The sequence below is a fragment of the Larimichthys crocea genome, chromosome III, assembly GCF_000972845.2.
Source record: "Larimichthys crocea isolate SSNF chromosome III, L_crocea_2.0, whole genome shotgun sequence".
Lineage (NCBI taxonomy): Eukaryota > Metazoa > Chordata > Actinopteri > Sciaenidae > Larimichthys > Larimichthys crocea.
The window spans coordinates 31381320-31404488 of NC_040013.1; the positions used below are offsets into that span (position 1 = coordinate 31381320).

At 40.3% G+C, this 23169-nt stretch overlaps 1 protein-coding gene across 5 annotated transcripts in view; it reads left to right on the forward strand.

Annotated features, from left to right (window-relative positions):
• Positions 1-23169, forward strand: part of grid2 (glutamate receptor, ionotropic, delta 2) — a 420953-nt gene that overhangs the window by 318158 nt on the left and 79626 nt on the right. For all 5 annotated transcript variants that reach the window (XR_003462339.1, XR_003462340.1, XM_010731260.3 and 2 more), the window contains exons 9-11: positions 3864-3965; positions 9956-10153; positions 13276-13588. Coding sequence is in view for 3 of the 5 variants with exons in the window: in XM_010731260.3 (XP_010729562.1) it covers positions 3864-3965; positions 9956-10153; positions 13276-13588 (613 nt within the window). In the remaining 2 variants the exon portion in view is untranslated. The remainder of the gene's footprint in view (positions 1-3863; positions 3966-9955; positions 10154-13275; positions 13589-23169) is intronic.

Here is a 23169-nt window from a genome sequence, read left to right on the forward strand (position 1 = left end):
ATTGGGCTTAAATTACTCATTTAGTCATCATTTAATCATACAATTTAAAATCCACAGTGCATCATGGTCAATTCACAGTGAGAGAGGGAGAGTGAAATTAAACGCGCCTTTAATGCGTGCTTTGAATGTCTGTTTGCAAAGTCACTATTCAGTTGCAAACAAAGCCAGCTTGCCCATGATTGATAGTGTCTTTGATTACTGTAGTGCTCGACTGATTAATGTGCTTCTCCTCAACTTATTGATTTTTGTTTAAACACTGTTGGAAACGCAGCTCAGGCTTCATTCATTACAGGCCATTGCAGAATATTCATTGCTGAATATTCTTTAATATTCATCCTTTTTCTCTGTTCACAGTCACAGTCTTCAGTTTGAACACTGCGACTAAGGGATTTAGGACCTCAACAAAAGCTAAAACAGATGTGTTTTTATTGACTGATAGCTGGAGCAAAAGGCAATAGGGGGCAAACATAGTTTTGTAAGTAGCCTTTATAGGAACTCTTGTTTTATTAATGCAGTCCAGAGGAATCAATATTAAGTGCCTTGCTTAAGGGTAAAATGATGGCAGAAGGCAATGTGAGTCTTATAGAGCCAGTACAAGAAACACTAATAAAACAAAACCACACTGTTTTGATTTGGTAGCTCTGTAATTATAACTCTTACCTGAGTACTTTCACACTGACTTTAAAGATAGGGGTTAGGGCTCAGTGCCATGCAGCTAAACATCTCAGTATGAGCCTGGGATACAGTGTGCTGTGGCAGGTGTGTTTGCTAAGGTTCACTTACTTACAGGATATTTGACTGTTTGTTACTTTTTCCTCAGGGCTTTGCCACAAATAAGCCGCACTATCAAAAGAACGGGTCAAGATTTCAGGAAGTAAACAACGGGATAGTCTGATAGGGGAGCACACGCTGCTCCACAACACCATTTCAATTTGCATTTGTCATGCTTTATTTATCTACACTTCTCCCGGTCCAACTCAAAAAGTCTGGTCTCAGTACTCTTTCTCTGTCACCAAATAAAGTGATCTGTAACAGATACCTGCAAAAGGGGTTTTCTTCTTTATTTGGTTTGTTTTGTTGAACTTATTCTGCATGTATAGCAGGTTCTGGAAAGGAAACATTCCCTCAAACCAAATCTACATTCTTTTAGTGTACCTAGTGTGCATATCACGTTTGTCACTTTCTCTTGACTGAAGGGCAGACAAAGACAACACAGGCATATTATACTGTATGTATGTGTGTGTGTGTTTCACACATGTCCCTGTGGGGCTTGTTTTTGTGTGCCTGTGTAGATGTGTGTGTGGGGCCTGCGTTAACAAGCACCTGCTCTTTTACGTTTGTATTTACCTGCTTCTGGTGAGCTTATGTCACAGTATAATTGTGAGAATCAACACCATGCCAGTGCTGAGATTCGCCTGTCAAAGTTAAGTAATGCAACGTAACTTGATCCTGATGTTGTTTTGATTTTGTGGTTTTGTTCATTTTCATAAACATATCTACAGCATAGTCGTTCCCTTTTGAATGATTTTCTTCTATCTCTTGGCTTATGTGTGCAGTTCCTACAGGTGTTTGCACAGTTTGTTAGTGTGGCATTTTCAACAACCAATCAATGTTCTTCTTTTAAAGAAATAGTATCATCCATTTTGTTTAATGCTGATGTAATAGCAGATCCAACAGAAACAACTCTACGTTAGCCGCAGTCATCTTGGTTGTTTCCGAAAATGGTTCAGTGGCCAATGAAGTCACACTCCTCAGCACGGCCATCATAACAAATCTGTCCCATCTTAAATAAATCTTGTTATTGGCCTGATCAAATCCGGGTCCAAGTTTGTCTGATCGGGGGACGGGGGGTGCAGAAGCATCTGCTATAGCCAAAGAAACATCAGCTCACAAATTCACCTGTTAACGGTATGTGTGCATACATGGCAGGCTTCATTTCCTGCAAGTGTTTGCCTATTTGCCTGTCTTACAGTAGTTGCATTTGTCTGCCCTGCTAATGTAATATTGATTATACATGCTCACGTTTCTACAAGCACTTAGAACAGTTGCTGTGATGTACATTTACCTTTTACAATGTCTTTCATCATCACTGCTCACTAAGTATCAGCAAGATGTTTGTCTGACATGTGATTCCCATCTCTCCCTGTCTGTTTTCCTCTCTTCCTGTTTATCTCTTGCCTTCTCATGTGTGCTCAGCCTGTCTCTTGTTTGTGGGTCTTTTATCTTTTTTTTTTTAATTTTATATCCACCCACTCCACCATATTTGTAAGTTTGCAACTCTTGATGCACACATACATGGCAGATAGTGTGTATACACTTAGAAAAAAAGGGGAACAGGTAGCATCTGTTTAGAGAGAATAGGCTGCACACACACACATTGACACACTTTGATCAAGGTCTACAGCAGTATGTTTTAAAATTAAGGTCAGCTGGCTCATCTTCACAGAAACGGAAGATTACAAATGCCTCTGCTTTCTGTATGTTATAAAATAGTGATAAAAATAGGATATACAGATTTTTTGTGTATGGGAGAGGAGTCAGGCTCGGATTCTAGCCCCACATCTCCCCCTCCAGGCTGAAACAAGAATAACATGTAATAAAATCTACCTGGATGTGTCTGTGTGATTTACATAAATGCAGCCAGAAACCACCAATCTTTGAAATCACAGCAGTGTTGTATAATAATAATTATAATAATAATAAATATAAGGATACATTGGTGAGTTAAACTAAAATAATTACCACCCAAAAGGTCTAACAAAGGTAATAGCAGAGTCCAAGAGATGTCAATCAAACAGTCGGTGCACACCCACTCAGTCCAGAGTATAATCTGGTAAAATAAGTGAAAACACCTACTACAGCAAGAGCAAGAAAATAATACCGGGCTGTGAACACACCACATATACACTGTTTTTTCTGTTATGGTTGATTTAGATGTCACGTACCAATAAGAATGCTAAATGTTGCAGGAGAGTCAGGGACATGTCAAGCACCTTCACACAGAAATCGAAATCAGGCAGAACAAGAACCTCTAATGAAAAAAAAAAAAAAAAAAGACTTCTGCAAGAAAAGTAATCCTATCAGAGGAGTTAAATTGTTGCCTTTTATTCTGTCAACAATTCTTTAAACAGGATATGAAATGTTAACTAAATGGCAGGGTGTGGAAAAAAAGGAACGGTTTAGCAAAGCTTTATAGTAAGTACTGGTCCCAAAAGGGAATTGATCAGAATTGGCAGGGAATTGCAAAATCAACAGTAACTTCAGGCTTTAGAAAAATGGATTATCCCATATTTCCCTCTGCAGTATGCCCTCTGCTTCTCTGGTGTGTTTGTGTTTTCTTCTAAACACAAATCATGCCGTTCTGGTGTGTTTGTGTTTTCTTCTAAACACAAATCATGCCGTGTGATTTTGTGTGTATCACAGTGTGAGTGTATGGCTTTGTGTGTGTGTGTGTTTGTCGTTGGATAGCACACAGCTAAATCACTTTCTTTTTTTCCTTTCTGCCTCTCTCCCTACTGGGAAACCAGGCTAGTTTCATCTTTGAGGCTAAAAACAATATTATATTGAAAGTAGAGGGCAGCATATAGATGAAGAAAATTATTAGGGACTTAGTGTGTTCTGGGAGAAAAGACTGGAAGTTTATGATGTAATTTCATTGACACAAAAGTCACATCCATAAGTTAGCAGGTTACTGTCCTTCCTCTTTAGTGCATTGTCTTTTTAGAGCAAACAACCTAATGTTGAATAGATATTCCTCCTTTTTAATGTTGTGCATGTGCTTGAGGTGCATCTGCCCATCTAAGTGTCCACAATGTCTGCAAATCTAACAGTTTTGTGTGTTTTTGTGTGTTTGTACATTGCAGCTGGCAACATGGGACCCAGTCCATGGCTTGAACGGCACACTAACAGACAGGAAATTGGAAAACAACATGAGAGGTGTGGTCCTACGAGTCGTCACTGTTCTGGTGAGTATAGCTGTCCACTGTGTGAAAATTGCCCTGCAGTGCACCCAGAACAATCAAAGATTAGTCACCGTCGTGACTAGTGCTGGCATGTCAGACCTGAACCTTTCGCTGTATTGTAAATCCGTCCTTTGTCTAGTTTTCCACCCATCATTCATCTGTCTCGGCGGAGATGTAGAGAGGGGACAGTTTGAGAGCCCATGAGAGGGAATGAAAATGCCAGACAAACATTTACGAGACAATGTGTTGAGAGGAAAGAACAAATAAAATATAACAAGGTGAGCCTACTAATGGACCAAGCTATCATCATTTCATTAGCTTCCATTTTGACATTTGACGGCTAGATGATAGAGACCGTTGGAGTCTTGATGATAGTGAGACTCCAGCTCTGTCTGTCTTGCCTGCAGCATCGATTTGACTACATCCCATGAGTGCTTTAAAGATTCACTGCTGTAAATTCTTCATATCCTGTCTTTGAAGTGAGGAGCAGTGAAGAAAGAGATAATGCCAGACATCTTTGTGGCTATCCCTTTGTCTTTGATTTTCATCATCTTTAAAGGAAGAAGAATATGGGTTGTATTTTTGAATATGGTCCTTTTCCTGATCATCAGTGTTGTGTCGCTCCCATAGGTGTAATGTATGTGCACATTTATCGTGTGCTCTTTCTATCCTTCATGTCCTACTCCACTGGTTGTGACTGATGTGTCACGAGGGCCTAAAGACAGAAATAGTGTGAAATGTCCAGGGTGCTATCTGGATGTATTCTTTTCTTTTTCTATGTGAGGATGGTTCAAAAGCACATCCTGATTATGTTTGTGTGTCTAAGTGTGCATGCATGATGTGAAACTTCTGGAGGGACCATTGGAACAGACTGTTCTTTGTTGTCCCGGGTGGTTTCTGCTCTGCTTTCCGTCTGTACAGGCACCTTACAGACAAAAACTGTCTCACATGTCTTATACATTACCACGCAGAGTGACTCTCGCCTGTGAAGAAACAAACACATTAACCCGTAAAAGAATGTTCATTCCTTTCTATCAGCTAGACTGTTGAATAGTTATCGATTAGTTAATTGGTGATGAGATACCACAGTTAGGCCCAATAACTCTCAATCAATACTATTGACTTTACTCTATTGATTATTAAATGTATGTTAGCAAGGAATAGCTACATCACTATAATTATGTTTATGTCCTTCTAAAGGGCTCAGTAATGTAACCATTCTGGTCACAAATGTGATCAATATGGATATTTTGAAACTGGCGAATTTCATTTAAAGCCTTTAAACAGTCACATTAAAAATATGTGTTTCAGACAGGAACATGATGTTCAACTCAGATCATCCTGTAAATTACCACGCTGTACCACTTGCATATGTCCCCAATTTAGTTCGATTCATCTCAGCAGCCAAGTTTTTTTTTCTTTTTTTTTTTGAGCTTCTTTACAATTTTTTGGAGGGTGCACCCACATTTATGAGTACCATGCTGTGAATGTAGCTACTGCAGCCTAAATACGCAGCCACAGGCAGGAGATGTCCCTTTTTAAGTTGAGTTCACATTTTTGGAATTAATGAAAGAGTGCTCACATTGTTTTCCCCAGATGAACTTAAAGTTTTATTTTAGAGGACAAAGGAACAGAGGAACCACAAATTACAGATACGGACAACTTTCCAGGATAATTATGTTTGTAGGAATGATGATTCCTTTGTATTAACTTGGGACTGGAGTTGTGTCTTGAAAATTGGTTTTCTGTTCCACAGCTATCAAAGTTAACCAAGACTATCCACATCTACCGTTTATCTTCCAACTCTCCAACTGATAAAAAGAACAACAGCAGGCTTTTTTTGTTTTTTTTACATTTCTTTGATAGTCACAGTCGGGAGATGACAGAAAACAAGAAATAGTAAAATGCAACAAAGGTCATGGGGCCATAAAAGTTCATGGTCTCTGGGATGTTCCCAATGCTTAACATTGGGAACACCCCAGAAACTTCAATTTTACTAGTGAAAACATAGACACTGCAGAGACAGTAACAGAAGGATGAAGAGTAAAATCTTTGAGGCATTGTCTACTTAAATCAGAAGTCACAAAGTTCAAGATTTCACTGTTGAGTCCCATACTGCAGTGCTCTCTGTTTTTTTTTTTTTGTTTTTTTTTTCAACACATATCCTCCGTCTTTATCAAACTGAGACTGAGGGGAAATTCATTTTTATAACAATATGAAATCTAATCTTCTGCAGAGACTGGCAAGGCTTTTCAAAGTACATTTTGTACCAATTTTACAGACTGAGTCACAGAGTGTTTTGAAAATGCTCACAGCTTCAAATCACCACATGACCCATCATTCCCAGCATTCCCTCTGGAGGACTCTTCAAATGCCATTACTTAGTCTTTGTGGAAAATTGCTGTTCCTTGTCCCAGTCATGTCTCCCAAAAACAACCGAGCACCACTGAGACCACATGCAGTACTTCCAGTCAAGAGGCAACATGGGATGAACTTGTTTGAAAGGAATTAGTGTAGAGGAAAGAGAGGAGGATGGAGAGATGGGAGCAATATCAGATAGACAAAGAGGAGATGTAAGAGAGGGATTGCATGATATAGAGGGCTGTTGGATAATATTGCATGGATGACAAGTGTTGTAGCCTCGATGGATGTATGGGCTCATGGATGGATAGAGAGAAAAGAGGTGTCCTAGGCATATGTTTAGGGAAAGTGAGAGACGTTGCGGTGTGGAAAGATGCCAAATGGTGTATATCACAGCTGGTGAGAGGCAGGGGGAAAGAAAAAGACTGCAAAATAGCAACACAGAGAGAAAGGAAACTCGAGAGAGACAGATTAGCATCACAAAGCCAGGCTACATCTCACAATATCATTTTTCGTTACAATATTTCAGTCTGGAAACCACTGACTTAGTATCGATTGAGCCCGGCAGCTCACAGCCAGACCAACCGGTGAGCTATGGAAAGTGTTTACATGATTACATGACTCGTCGCTTCTCAAAAGTAAAAACTCTCGAGCAACTCTTTGCACCAGATTTTACAGATGTATTTTTTGTTTTTTAACTTAAAATGTATTAGAAAAAAATAATAATAAATTACTCAGCTCGATAGTTTCGTAGACATGCTTCCCTAAGCACCACCATGTTTTACAAGCTTGAAAAAGAAAGAAAGACAAGTGACAGTCCAGCAAGTGGTGCATTCATCTAGTCAGGTGTAGAAATTCTTCATGTTGATGTCTAAATCTAAAGGAGAGAACTGTCATGTATCATACGGCCAACTTGAAATGACATCTGTGTCAAAACAATCTGTGCCCTTACCAGAGACGTGAGCTGAGCTAAAGTTGTGGGTTGGCTCTGAGACACCAGAGAGACACAAGGTGCTTTTATATATTCTGTTGTCCTTTACCTACCCCCACATACACGCACCTACAGTACAGAGAGTTTCTTGCACAGTTTCTTGCCTTGTATTGATTTGCTGCTGCTGCTGCTGGTTATGTGTCAAACGGTTTGTTTGAAAGCTTGTGTGGGTGGCCATGTGTGCATGCATCTGCCTGCATGTGTACAGCTTGGGTACGTGTGCTTGTGTGTGTTTTCACCGTATACCAGAGAGCCTGTTTACTTGGAATCCAAAATCAATGCACATGAGCTGAAATATTATTTTTAAAAACATGGAGAGGAAATGGGGGAAAATGGAATAAGCTGAATGTGTTTTGAAGTGAGAATCTTTTTTTTTTTTTTCAGGAACAGCTCAATTTCTCAATCAATATGCTGTATATGCTGCATTGTATGTGTACTTTTTGTACTTTACACTAATGGCCTTCCTTACAAGACTATCAAACATGTCTTTGTTGCTGAATTGTTGCCAATATTTTGCCTCTTTCGTTGCTTGGTAAACATGTAACATCCCTTTAGTTTGAGTGACTATTCACAAACTCCTGTTGTCCTATCCTTCAGATATAAAGTGTACAGTAAAAAATGACTGTATTAACTCATACACGCCCATTAGCTGGAAAATACTGTGTGTATAATATTCTTGCACCCTCATGTTGGCAAATATTTGATTATGAAACCTTGATATCTAAATTTCCTGCTGTTCTTACCAGTACCAATTAAATTTGGAATGCAATGCATGATTTACCTTGGAAATGAGTTTCCAATCTAAACATTCACCTTAAAAGTATATTCAGACGTATGTAAGGCCTGGGCAAATGGTTCACTATAGGTTTGTTCCCCAGAATAACCTGGGTCAACCATGTTTTCGGCACCATGTCTATATTTGCTTATTAAGGTACCCATAGGGGAGCAATTAATGGTACTTGGAGAGCAATTCAGTATGTATAGTGGTGTGTGTGTTAGTGGGTGTTCCTGCTTTGATTGATGGATGCTAGCGATGAGAGAGGGACTTGGCATGCATGTCCACTCACTGCCTAATAGCTTATTGAACAGCATCAGCTAGCAAGGATTAGAAACCGCCAAGTTAATGCGTAGCCTTTGTGTGTGTGTGTGTGTGTGTGTGTGTGTGTGTGTGTGTGTGTGTGTGTGTGTGTGTGTGTGTGTGTGCTTAATGTGCAGCCAGTATCCAGTCAATAACACACAGGCCCTCATAAATCTGCAAGACATATTGGCCTAAAACATTTCAGTCATCAATAGGGATTTATTAAAGAAGAGAGAAAAAGAGGAGTGAGAGAGGGAGAAGGGGGATGACATAGACAAGAGCTGAAGAAAAAACTCCTCCAGGAAACACTCAATTCAAGCACAATGAATAAAAGTAAACATCAGTTTAGTTTTTTTTTCTCTCTCTGTCTTCTAAGGTGAGTTTCCCACTAACCTCCACACTTAAAAAAGATCTTAAAAAATACCTTGTTTCTTCTGTGTTCACTTAATTGCCTAAAATGTCAGCGTGGCTGGATGTCATTTAACCTCAACAAGAAGCTGCCCTTTAGATGCCACAGTGATATTGATAAACCAGATATTCATCTGTCCCGACTGCATTTAAAAATGAACCAATAAAAAAACATCTGCTGAATTGCATGCTGCAATTATTGATTTTCAACATTTTAATTCACTTGAAAATGTTAAATAGGTTATGTTTTAAATAAATTAATGAACACGGTGAATAAAAATAAAGCTGAGTCGGGAACTTTGGGAACCAAGCCAAAACAAGATTAAGAGGTTGTTTTTCTCCTGGAAGCCCAAACAGTCAAAAAAAAAAAGAGAGAGAGAAAGAGCTTACTGTAGCTAAGAGTTTAAACACATGGACAAATATTAAGTGCAGCATGTTGCTTCATCTGTTTTGGTACATTTGTCAGCATCTGGTTTGCCTTCACAGCAATAACAGATGGCAGAATTATTTCATAGAGCACCGATTTCTTTTGTACTTTTTTGTACTTCTTTTTTTATCATATTGGTTAAAAGAAAAATCTGCCATCAATGGTATATCGTTTTCAGCACTTTCCTATTCCTATTTGTGTGCAGTGCCCAATTAAAGTACTCTGTGGGGCACCCTAGAACAATGTTTTAATGGCTCCTCATGCTGTTAGTATCTCACATTATATCAGGTCATGAGGATGCAAGTGTGGGGGGTTTGTGCTATATGTTTTGCACCCAACCACACAGGATGGTGATGCGTATTGAGAGTTAGGGGCACTAAAGTAGCTTTAAAAAAGAATAAGACTCTGAATCAAGGTAAAAGATGAGGCTGTAAATATAAAAAGGCTTTCATTTCTTTTGTGTTTGGAAATTTATTCCAAACTTGAACTCCAAAGGCATGATTATAAACTTACTTACAGTTTCACAAATAGTGTAAATAAGATTGCGCTGAAAATGACCTTTTTGCACTGTACGTGTAATCTAGGCTTTCACAGACACCTTTAGGGTGGTCATTTGTAGTGGTATAATAGCCACTTGAGTAATTGGGTGATTTAATGCTTGAATGACTGGTGTATTGATTGGCCGCTTGACTGACTTACTGACACACCGATTGATTTTTGCCTTTCAGGAGGAGCCGTTTGTAATGGTGTCAGAAAATGTCCTGGGAAAACCGAAGAAGTACCAGGGCTATTCTATTGACGTCTTGGATGCTCTGTCTAACTATCTGGGCTTCAAGTATGAGATCTACGTCGCTCCAGACCACAAGTATGGAAGCTTGCAGCCTGATGGTCAGTGGAACGGACTGATGGGTGAATTGGTCTTTAAGGTGAGTAGAAAATAATCTGCGTACATGCACAAAGACATGTGAGCACACAAACACACACTTACAATACAAGAACAAGTCTGGCTAGTCGAGTCTGCACAGCCTTGAGTTCCATCGTGGTATTCCCACTACAAATCATGTCACTTTAAAAGAAAATATTTGAATTAGGCTGAGTTCAACTTCTTGAAATTGGAGCGATAGACACTTCACACTTCACAAACTACTGCAGCATGTAGACGTGCTGACCTCAAAGATTCAAAGATGTGGTATTTTCATATCGATGAAAACACAGCAGCTTCTCAATAATTTGATGAGCTTCAAGTATCTTCAAGTACTAGATGCATAACTTCTGACACTGACACTTCAACTTCCTCAGTGAAAAGTGGAAAAGTGGCAATGAAGTTTATAAAGAGTGTAAAGTTATAAATTTCACAAAGATGAAGAGGCCCATAGTTTGAGGGCAATAAATTGGCGCAGTTGGATGATAACTTCTTTAACCATAACTCAGCTGCTGGAGCATTCAGGTTACTTAAAGTAGCGGCACTTTTGTATTCAGCCAATTTCACTGCTGCTTAACAAACTTGCGAATCAATCTTTCATGCTGCCAGGTTTATTGCCCTCAATTTACATCCCAGAGCTTGCTGTTGTTCAACATGCTGTTCAACAATGCTGTTCAACATGGCTTCCAACACAGACATGGGCAGCTTTCCTAGTAGCCATTGACAAACAGTACTCAGTATTTGAGATCATTTTGACCAAGTACTGAATATGTTTGGTATTATAATCCATCTTTAACTGTTTACTGCATAAACAAAGTAAGTTGCAGACAAGCAGAACAAAGGTGGTACTTGTGCATTTGTACAGAGTAGTAAAAATAATTCAGTTTTTTTCATTTTTACTTCACAATCAGTCAAACATTTTGGGATCAATACCTCATTATGAAAAATGTAATGACCCTCAGCACATGGAGGATATTTGCACTTATCCTCACTCATCCTTTATTCGGTTTATAAAAGACAGAGCATTTTATTTTGCTCCAGAAACAAATGCTAAGCAAATATGTTTGAAACATTTAGTGAATACCTCTTGATTTCTCAGACCCACTTTGTTCCTCTTGATCCTTGGTTCATTAATTGAGCATTGTCATGTGGAGACCCACCAGCAATGAGCCTTGAGCTCACCTCATTGTGTTACAGACAGACCATTCCTTTGTCTCCAAAATAATTTATCGACGTAGTACAACATTGTCATTATTTAAAGTTTAAATATTATTAATCAATGGTAGCTACTACAGCTGCCTTAGCAATTAAATTATTTGGAATTTTAAATACTTACTGTGGGAAGATAAAATGTGTTTTATCCTGAAAGCAAGTTAGAATTTCTTGCCCTCACAAGACCCCAATGAAAAATAAATAAAAATCTCTCACCTATAAAGTTATTTTTATATTATGAGCATTAGAGTGTGAAATACAAAAAGGATTTATCATCAGTAAGTGTGAAAACATCAATCAAATCTATAAAATGCTGTCGTGACATGAGATTCAACAGAATTAAGCACAGGTTAATTACACTTTGAGGCATAACCCCACAATGTAAAAACTGCAGATTCAACCATCATCATCATACTTTTTTTTTTTTTTTTTTTTTTACACAATAAAGACTAAGTTGGCCTTTAATTAGCATTTGCCACTGTATGTACTGTATGTGTGTGTGTGACTATGTGCTCATATTTGTATGTGTGTGCCTTTTGATGTCTTCCTGGAGTTGTACTAAGCTGCTGCACATTTTGTTCATTTTCATTCCCCATAGGTCGTAGATGTTTTCTTATTGTCAGCAATGTTTTCCCAGAAGTTTTCCATGCCTTTATTTGACGATTTTCTTTTGGCTGTGTGTCAGGCATGAACATTTTTTTTTAAGACTGTTCTCCTTCCCTTGACCTTGTATACTTGTGTGTGTGTGTGCGTGTGTGTGTCCCCAAGTGGAACAGCTCACAAAACGATAGAGAAATGCTCTGAGCACAATGCATATTTATGTGAACACAGACAAGCACGGGCTGTAAATAAAGTGAACATGCAAATAATTTTGTTTTCCCCATCAGTCAGCAACATGGTTTATCTCTCCAAAAACCCAATTATACTAGATAATTATTACCAAGCGCCCTCTGGACGTTTCCATGTTGACTGACCATAGCAGTCAGCATGCCAATTCATCTCTATTCACACACACATGCATGAATATTGTTGAGTTGTCTCAACCAACAGGCACCCTGCAGGGTTTATCCCAATATTCTACTTATGCAGTATAAGTGACAATTTCTGCACATTTAAGCATTTTGTTTCCTCACTCAACTGTGAAATTAGCAGACTTTTTTTTTTGCCTACAGTGGATTAAATATTTAGTTTGTTTTGTGTATGTGTGTGCGTGGAGATATGGATACTGTGTGCGGTGGGTAAGCATGCAAGTGTGTGTTTGTGTGTTTGCGTATTCATTTGCCTATGGAATCACCAAACTTGTTACTGTCATATATTTCTAGAAGAAAAATCTCATTATCAAACAAGTTCATAACATGTGCATTCTCTCAAACACGCATACACATGCTCACAACTGCATCTTAAATCATTGTTATGATACAAGCAGATGTCTACAGCTGCTAACCAAGCACTGGGGACTAAAGACATTTTAATTAGCCATCATTGTTTCCGAATTAAAGCTGAGCTCAGCCTATTTCTCTTGGCAGACATATTCACTGACAGCCTTTTTTTTTTTTTCAACTTAAAGTCTTTACACATTAATAATTAAAGCAGTTGTCTCAAACATTCCAGGAATTCCAAGAGATGTGAAAGGATTGAATATGTTAGTGGAGACATACTGACAGAGAAGCAGATCAGTGGAGTAATTATTGAATGATTTAAAAGTGACATCATGTTTGTGTCAGAGTAAAGTTTCTTTGTATTATATTATAATTGCAATGTATTGTATTATAATGCATCAATTTAGATGGTGGGGCTTGAAGCACTTACCTAGCCGTGGGTACAGAAGTCCACATTTTTTAGCTGGATTCCTCACCTACACATTTTCACAGTGTTGATACTTCAGATTCCTCTCTTACCCTTCGCCCTTTGCAGCGAGCCGATGTGGGACTTTCTGCCCTGACCATCACGCCTGAGCGAGAGAGCGTCGTAGACTTCACCACACGCTACATGGATTATTCTGTGGGCGTTCTGCTGCGCAAGGCCGAACGCACTGTGGACATGTTTGCCTGCCTGGCACCCTTCGACCTGTCACTGTGGGCTTGCATTGCGGGCACCGTGCTCCTTGTTGGCATCCTAGTGTACTTGCTCAACTGGCTCAACCCACCCCGGCTACCCATGGGATCCGTGTCATCGACAACACTGTACAATTCCATGTGGTTCGTGTATGGCTCATTTGTACAACAAGGTAAGGAATAAATTGTATAGTGGGTTTAAAAATCAGGAGAGGGATCACAAAAAAGGGTTTCCTGATGAATGAATGTATTGATTTTGGGATGGTCTGATCAAGCAGGTTATAGCTATAGTTTAACTGGTGATTCTAAAACCCCTGTAATTGTGAATGTGAGTGTGAGTAATTGTTTGTCTATATGCATCAGCCCTGTGATGGACTCGCAACCTGTCCAAAGTATATCTTGCCAATGCCAACTGGGATCCAACTGATCATAGATCAGAGATCAAACTCAGTGTTTTAGTGACCAACTTCCCCGAACACGGGACGCAGGACTGCTGTGCCCACCTTCCAGCCTGAACACCTCCCTATGAATTATGTGCAGGATAAGAAGGTAGCACATTTGTGAGCTCACAAAAACAGTCATTTGCCTACAGAATCACCTAACTTGTTACTGTCATATATTTCTATAAGTTTATAATATGTGCATTTTCTCAAACACACATACACATGCTCACAACAGCATCTTAAATCATTGTTATGGTTCTCACAGCTTGTGTTGTTGTTTAATATTTTGCCTTAGGGATATTGACTTTTAAAACGTACTTTATTTGCAGGGTCCAAAAATAAAGGTAAAGATAGACTGGTAATGAGAGAGGAGGGAAGCATAGAAGAAAACAACTGTGATTGCTAAAACAATCTAATATCAAAAAAATGAAATTTGAATTTAATAGCTCTCCTCTGGGTGTCATAAGTGTGACTTGACCTTTTGTGTTTGAGCACAATAGTCAAATGAGAAGAAAACGAAGGAGAGGTTTTGTTCCACATGGATTGAGTGGAGGATAATGACCTCATCCTGGTTATCTACCAAAAGATTTTCCAGAATCCACTGGGCCATGCTCTGGTGTGTAGATCAGACAATTGACACCTAGGGAAGGATTTAAATTCCATCAGTGCAGGAATAGAGCCATGACGGGGAGAGGAAAGGGCAAAGGGACCAGAGGAAAAATGTCTGTTTTCCAACTGGTTGTGTGTTTGAGCATCTCTATTAAATATAGTATAAAAGAGATATTAAATATGTTCATAATCATAAGCTAAGTTTTGTGTGTGTATATGTGCAAATGTGTGTTTGGTTTGTAGCATAATAAATAAGTAACTGCTATCTTCCAGCGAGTACAGTGTACTCTTGCCATCATGCTTCAGGACTTGCAATAGTTAATTTTTTAAGCTACATTAATTATGCAAATTTTAGGAGGATGTTTTTTTTTTGTTTTTTTTTCTTAGTTTTGCTGCCTGTGAAACATTTCAGGCCTTGAATAAGCAACTGATGAGCATTCCACCGTTAGGTAAATAATCCTCCATCTTGTGCTGCAGCTAATGGTGGTAATGATGATGATGATACATGCTAATTGCTGTTTGATATTCGCAATCGTTTCTCTTTTTAGCTGTAATTAACATTTTAGTCATGGCATCATTAGAGAAAAAAAAGGAGAGCGAGAGAAGGGCTCTAATTCTTCAAGAGTGGGTTTGTCCTTTGTGTGTGGATACATCGGTGTGGTTGTGTTGTGTATATACCCAGTATGTGTGTGTTTGTGTGTGGCATCAGGTACATCTTGTTCTTGTGAGAAGAGCTTTAGCTACAGGTAATTTGTTTCTGATTTGGCTAGCCGGAAATATCGCTCACAAAATTAACTGAGCATGAACAGATTACTGCCACAAGGCTAAGTAGGATGACCTTTAAAGCTCAAAAGTCACCTGGAATACGGTTCCTTCCATCCCAGCAACAATTTTGTCAAGCAGAGATCTCCTTTGTCACACAGAGTAGAGACGTGATTTTGTATTAGCCAGGTCCACCAAAAAGACAACAATCAGGACAACATGAACAAGGGTCAGAGACATATCCTACTCATAAGATCTTGCTAGCTAGTTGCAGAACCGGTATCCTGGACAGGGACCCAGGCCCCCCTAAGTTGCAAAACCCCTGGTAGAAAGTGCCCACAACCCAGCCATAACACAAAGGCCTGAACAGGAATAAGCCAGTGTAATAGCATCCACTATCCAGTAAGAAAATCTTGGCTTTATAATGGGCATAACCCGGTATGGCTTAAGCCCAGGGCACAAACAACTGGTCTCCTTTCCAAAAAGGTCCTTGTCCTCTCCACATTAGGTATGCAAAGTGCAAACTGTGCACTACATATACAGCTGCTGCTGTTTCATATACCTGTAAGGTCCACTGGTGAAGGATTGACCGGATTGAAAGGATTGGGATGAAAGCAGTATTAGGCTTCAAGGGTCACCCCAAGGTTCCCAGGGATGAACTGCACTGAGGCAAGATACACAGAGCATGAATATAACTCCCATTTTTAGCAGTGGCTAAGGTCATCACCAAAGCCACCTTCACAGATTGCTTTTTTATGTGTTATAGTGGCTGAAACTGATTTCTGGTGAGGGCCTCCAGAAGTATAGTCAAATCCCACGAAGGTGACTTTGCCTTGGAGCTTGTGTCTCTGTGCACCCCTGACACTGACAAAATGATGCCGGCCTGCCATTTTACCATCTAAATCGTTATGGCAAGAGGAAATAGCAGCCAAGTACGAATAATAGTAGAAAATTTCTTCTTTTTGTCACCTAAATCCTGCAGAAAGAACAGAATTGCATTAACTGAACATCGAAAGGGAATTTCCTCTCCTTTAGCACACTATTCCTCAAACACTTACAGCCATTAATAAATCTGGTGGATGATAGCCCTGTAGTTCTAAAGTTACCTGTGAGTCTGTATGACTCCCAGACCAGGCAAATAAGTTGTGTGTGGATTTTTGGAAACACCAAAACCTTCCCGATGGTTGCTGTAGGCCACCATGGTTGTGTCGTTTGTTCTCACCAGTAATGGAGATTACTCTTCCAGTGCACTGTTCTGCCCTGCCCAATAGGCTGGTATCTATTGTCACTACTTTCCTGGTTGATATTGTACCCATATGCAAACTTTCATACACTTGAGCACACTGATACACTCAGGACAGCCGGACTGGGCTATTTCACTCCAGGGAGGGCGTGTTTTAAGGGAAAACATTATGTTTTGCAACTTTGTGTTTATGTTTTTTTCTTATGAAAAATTGTATCCCTGTGCCCTTGGCTGTGTGTTTGGATGCGTCAGTGAACAAACATTTACTTCCACAAAGTGTTCGTGAGACTTAAGTGTGACACTGAACAATACAACACTTGAACTGAGTCTCTTTGCCTCTTGGCAAACTGAGCTCCGAGCCCACATATTGGAAAAAGAGCATGGTGGCAGTTGGGAAGTTTTCTCTGGACCAGAGATTTTCAAAACTAATATTTTCCAAGTACAGGTTTGGCAAAGCATTGTGTGAAGTTATTATAGCCAAAGGTTTTGACAAATAGCACAGCAGCTGCAGGTCTCGCCATGGTGCTGTTGCTGTAGCTTTACAGTAATCCGTAGCCAGGTGCACCAGATGCGTAAGGCTGACATTAAGGAGGGAGTGACTTGAACTCAAGTCACAGACTCAGGACACTCAGTCTCAGTCTGAGGACAGATAGCCTGCTCACAGAGCGTGGCTTGGCTTCTCGAGTGAGAAGAGTTGATTGTTGGCCATATATTACACCAAAGGGCCCCGCAGACATCATGACTGTCAGCTTCTCAGGGCTGGCGTAAACATGTGCTACTGTGAATACACAAGGAGGTCTATCCCACAGAGAGACATCAAAACAAAATCCAACTGTATTGTGACTGACAAATTAGACTTAGCAGGACTACAAAAACAGGTTCATAAAGTTGGTGTAACACCGAATATTCATGCGGCAGTTCTCTCACAGCACCTGTATAATGTCCCAGACCTTTGTGCTTCACCCTGAAATATTACCCTCCGGGAAAATTGATTCAAATGCAAAGACACACACACACTCCCCACAGCAGGAGGGAGCTGGAGATGAGTGATGAGAGTGAATAGTCAAACATGACGCCAGAACTTTGCTTTTGGCTGTCACTTTGAGACAGAGAGAGGGTGAGAGGAGAAGGAGACGGAGGTGCAGAGGGATTTGACTTATTTCTCTCAAATCTTCTCCTTTCTTTTTTTCCTCCTTTTTCACCCTTTTGCAATTCCTCTCCTATCTTCCTCCTTTCTCATACTTCCACTTTCTCCCTTTATCTCTTGTTTTGTGTCCTTTTGTCCCTTCTCTTCAACATATTCTCTGCCTTCCTCCAGTCATACCAATCCTTCCCTTCATATCTCCCCTTATTTACTCTCCCTTTCACCTCTCTTTCCTAATCTCAGTTCGTCTTCCTTTCTACTTTACGCCAGCACTCACTCCCCCCTGACCATCAGGGCCAAAGAATCAGCCAATTGACTGTGTTTACAGTTTCACCCATAGGTCTTTCAGTCTGCTGTTTCGGTCGGTGTGCTTGCTCTAATAGAGGGAGAAACACATAAAGGAAGTGAGCAAGGGGATGGAATAGTGGGAAAAAGATGTATGTACTCCATGTCTAATTGGTCTCGAGGAGAGTGAGGGAGACAAAAAGAGAGGAGAGAGAGGGTAAGAGACAAAGAGACACAATGGGAAGTATTGCATCTCAGAAAATCTGCTGGTTGGTTCTATATATTGTTATCTGCTACATCAAAAGGCCTAGTAGAAGTGTGGGCTTTCCTTTTTTATTATTTAACAGTCATATAGCATTGCCTCAAACAAAGAATCCCTCAAAGAACAGCTTTGCAAGAAAAAAAAATAAAATCAACAGTTGTTCACAGAAATTTCAGCAGAAATCCTAAAAAAGGAAAAGTCTCAAGTTCCATATGCATACATAGTAACCTCAACTTAGTAAGTGTGAGCCAACATTAATATTGACAAAATATTAATGTTTGGGGGGTGGACACAAAACATATATTTATAGAATTCTAACTTGATATACTGGATATACAGCACACTCCATCAGAACAAGGTCAGACACCACATTTGCCACCATGACAAAAAGCTGGAGGCCCACATACTGTAGAGCAATAAACCATACTGAAGGAGAGAACGGTAAGGCGAAGATGGCTTTGGTACAACAATTACAGACAGTACAATTTAGCATTTACATGTCTGTGAAATGCGATAATACTGAGGATAGTTTTGATGGTTACATACTCACTCAACCCCTGGCTAGCAGGTATAGAGAACGAGGTGCGCTACACAAAGCTCAGTGTGGGAGCAGTCATTGTGTGATCCTGCTTAGTTTAGTAATGGTAGTGGCACCTGGTTACTATGTCTGAAGACGGCTTGCAGCCAAAGATCATATCACTGTTAGTCATGGAGCGTGTGATGCATGCAGCCAGCCAATATGCTGCCGGTCAGTGTGGTAAGTCAGAGGGATTCAAAGAGCTAACATTAGTTCAGTACCTTGAGCCAGAGGATATTATGTAAGCGAGCTTCTGTGACCCCCCCGACTTCTGGACAGCACAAAGCACAAAACAGCTAACTTGACATATCACGTTGCCAAAGATCATCCATCATATCTGTCCTGGATGTTGTTCCGAACTTGATTTTGATCTTTGCAAAGAGGACTACATCTCTATTGTTCCGACAAATGTCTTTCAGCAGTGACCACAGACAGAGAAGAAGTCATACAAAAGTTAAATAAGAGCTGGAGACGGAATAAAGTAGGGAGTGTAGAGAGGGTGATGATAGGATGTGATTTAAAAAGGATGTGAAATGTTTCCTAAGGAGATTAATTTTCAGCTTCAGTTGGGTTACTCTTTGGCCCTGGCTGAGGTGGGAAGGTCATTCCAATATTTTTCAGAGCCAGGAGGGAGGAGAGTCACGGCTGGGATGAGTGATTACCAGATCACATTATTAGGAGAGTCGAGCAGACAACATTAGCAGAGTGCAGGGCATTGACTGGCTGATATGTAGAGCCTGGACAGAGCATCGCCTGGGGGCATGGGAATGTGCACTCATTTGCAGTCTTCAACACCAGGTTTGGATTTGAAATGAGCCACCACAGGCGGTCAGTGCGGGGAGAGCAGGGCGAGGGCGAGGGCGACATGCAAGAATTCACGAAGATAGAAAACAAGACAGCCTACAGCAGTTTGGATGAGTTAGAGGGAGTGTCGTCAGAAGAAAGTTGCAGTACCTCAGATAGAAGTTTCAACAAGCTGAGCAGAGGTGCTGATAAGGAAGTGTCTACTTCATTCAGTGTTTAAGGCAATTTCAAACCACTGGTAACAGAAGAATGTGCTCGAAAGCAAAAAAAAAGCCTTTCTTTGTGAGATAGTCACATTTCATGGGCGTGGAATGAAAGTGTTATTCGACGTTGATGATGATAACGCTGTTTAAATTACAGTCTGTAAAGTGGATTAAACAGAATTTTCTACGGATGTTGGAGACAGAATACAACCAAAGACAAATTAAAGTGACCATTCATTACTGTGTTTGAGTCATCTGGTGAATTCTTTTGAATATCCAAGTAAATGCAGTAATGCTAAAAATTAATTTGTGATCCACTTCATTAAAAGCAAAACCTCAAAGTGCTATAATTTTAAGAAGGAAAGAAAGGACGATAAAACACCAGGAAGCAAAGAAATAGCAGTGAAAGAAAACATTATAGCAGTCCAAAGAAAATGTCTTGCCGTAGAGCAGAGAGAGGTTTCAGCGCTAGTTTTCCACTGAAAGCTCTGGGCCAAACGTGCCCTCAGGTGTTGCTCAGGTACTATGTTCAACAACCAGAGAGCATTTGCAACAGATTACGTTTGATAGCTGCAACAACCGTGATACAGCTTTTTCTTTTTCGTGGGACTCTTCTGAACTCTCTGAGCGAAAAGAAAGTGGCCGCGTTTTTCAAATGGACTGTGAACTTTGGTGTGATTGAAATGTGCAAACAGGCGACAGACGCTGGCAGTCAAAGGAGTCATCTCTGCTGACGTGTAACCTGTGCAGGAAGGGAGGTACGGTTATGTAAGTCAGACTTGTTGAAGAGAGAGGGAAATTAAACCAAGAAGGACAGTTTGAGAGACACGGCACCCTGTTTCTCTATCCCATTTCCTGTTTCGATACCTCCCTGTCTCCCTCCATCTGCCTCACCGCCTCTCCACTTTCACTCCTAAGTTTACCCAGTCAATGTTTGAGCTAAAGTAGAACAGTCGAAAACAAAACTCTGGTGTCGCACTGAATATTTGTCTTTCACAAATCATTCCCAGTCGCTCTCCCTCTCTGTCTCGCTTTCTGGTGTTCTCCCCTAATTAATGTCCTAACCAGTAGGGGAGCAAAAAGACACTGTGGAGAAACAGACTGTGTTTTTGTGGGTGTGTGCGCTTATGTGTCTATTATCTTAGCATGCAGTCCCACTGTCAGCGTGAGTGCTGCCGTCTCTCAATTAGAGCTAACTTTGTGGGAAATATAATACACAGTCACAGACATACGCACACTGCGAATTTGTTGTTTTCACTGTATGAAAAGATTGCACACAAACACAAACACACAGTCAGGGCCATAGGCCATAATCAACACTTTCATCTTTCCATCTGCTGCTCTGAATATCTCCTCTTTCCCTTTTTTTTTTCTCCCACTGTCCCCTGCTGCGCATCTATCTGTCCACGAGTATGACTGAGAGAGAAAGAGAAGAAGAGCGTGTATTCTTTTCACAGCCTTGTTGAAGTACCATATAGAAACAACGCCAATTGTTTGTCTGTTTCCTTCGTCCCTCCTTTCTTATTTCATCCCTCTGTTCTCCAGCTTTTTCTACTTACTGCCGAGTTTCCTCATTTTGAGTTGCGTTCACATTCTCCCCTCCCTGTTCTCTCTCTCGCTTCCCTCTATGTGTTTCTCCCTCCATCATTATCTCCGTTTCTGCTGAGCCATACTGCTGGGAATCCAACGTTATCATCATTTTCCTGCTCTCTTTTTCTCTCCTTCTTCCCCTCTTTATGACTCCCTCTAATCCATTATCCCTCTCTCTAACGACTCTGTTGTGCTGCTGTGAAGTGGACCCAACTTTAGGAGACGCATCCCTCCTGACTGTGCCCCTCCATCTCTCCATCTATCCTCCCTCTTTTTTCTCCTTTTCTGTCCCTTCTCACTGTCTCTTTCTGGCTACAGAGATGTGCTGCTGTGAAAAGAGACCTTCTCTCAGCAGTTCCATTAAATGCATGTCTCTCTCTTGCTCTTTCTTCCGCTATGTGCTCTATTGTTTCTTTCACAGTCGCTTCCTTTCCTTTCTCCCCTTTTTCACTTTCCCTCCTTCTGTCCGCTGCTTTCTTACTGCTCACATGTGATGAGGTCCAGCTGTTACTTGTTCAGCCACATCCCACTCAAACTCGCTTTCATTCCTTCTGCCCTCCAAGCAATCAGTCCATTCCTCCACCATGAGCCTCTTCCTTCCTTCAGTAGTGGAAAGTGCATTCACTGATGTATCGTACCGTATCTGCTACCTTGGGGCGGCCGCACTGACATCTTATCTTTTTTATATTATGTATGTATTATTAAATTTCAGATGAACTTGTGAACTCTTTCTACTGAAAGTCCAATATTCAGTCTTCTTTTAGCTCCTTTTAGGTCTTCGCCAAATCTTAAGGGACATATTTGGCTGGAACTTAAGCTTTTAAATCTATTTCATGCACAAGCTAGACACTAATTTTATCTGTCTGCTGTTTGGTGTTGAGCAGCTAGCTTTTTTTTTATGAACAGCTGCTGGCTGTGGCCAAAAAAGATACTATGAGAGCTGTGAGAGTGAACCAAAACCAGCGAAATTGTTGGCAGGGAAAACGAATATGAAGCTTTGTAGAGCTGAAGGGAACTTCTTCTTCTTCTTCTTCTTCTTCTTCTTCTTCTTCTTCTTCTTCATAATATAGTGACATGAAAGAAAATGAACAAAATGTGATCTATAAGATATGAATACTTGCAAATCAAAAGGAGGATTTTTTTAACACATTTCTACGCTTGCTTATAATAGTGAAGTGATATTCAACTATTTCAGTCATTGTAGTGACGCACAATTGGAAGCAATTGAAAAATGTAAATGAGCCTGTTGTGTTTGTGTTTTGATTGTCATCATAGGGCAACAGATATGGCCTTTAGTTTTAATTACCCTGCTCCTCTCGCACTGGTGGCTAAAGTATCTGTTTCATATTGCTCAGCATGCATATGGTATATTTTACATGTCAGAGTGTAATCTATGTGTTGACTCTCACATGCTGTTAATGCGCTTTCACTTCCTTGCGCCCTCTCGCTCTCCATATTAAATGTTTAATCATGCTGGTTAAGTTGCATGAACAAGATGTCTCCTGCTGTTCTTCTACACTAAATGTCACGTTGAGCTGGAGACCACAAACGCAGACACACGGACAGATAGACCGAGAGATATACCGCAAACATTAGCATACATATAACATTCATCCTAGGCCGTGTTTTACTGTGTAGATGCTGTAGCGATGCTGAGTGAAGATCTGTACCTCCCATAAAATATATATATCTGTCAAAGCAGCCCTGAAGCACACTGAAATTGGTTCGTCTTTTTCTACCCAGATTCTCCCACCAGGGAGTCAGCAAAGCTCTAGCTGGGAAGGACAGTAATGAGGAGGGTGGCTTAATTGTAATACAAACGTATTTATTTT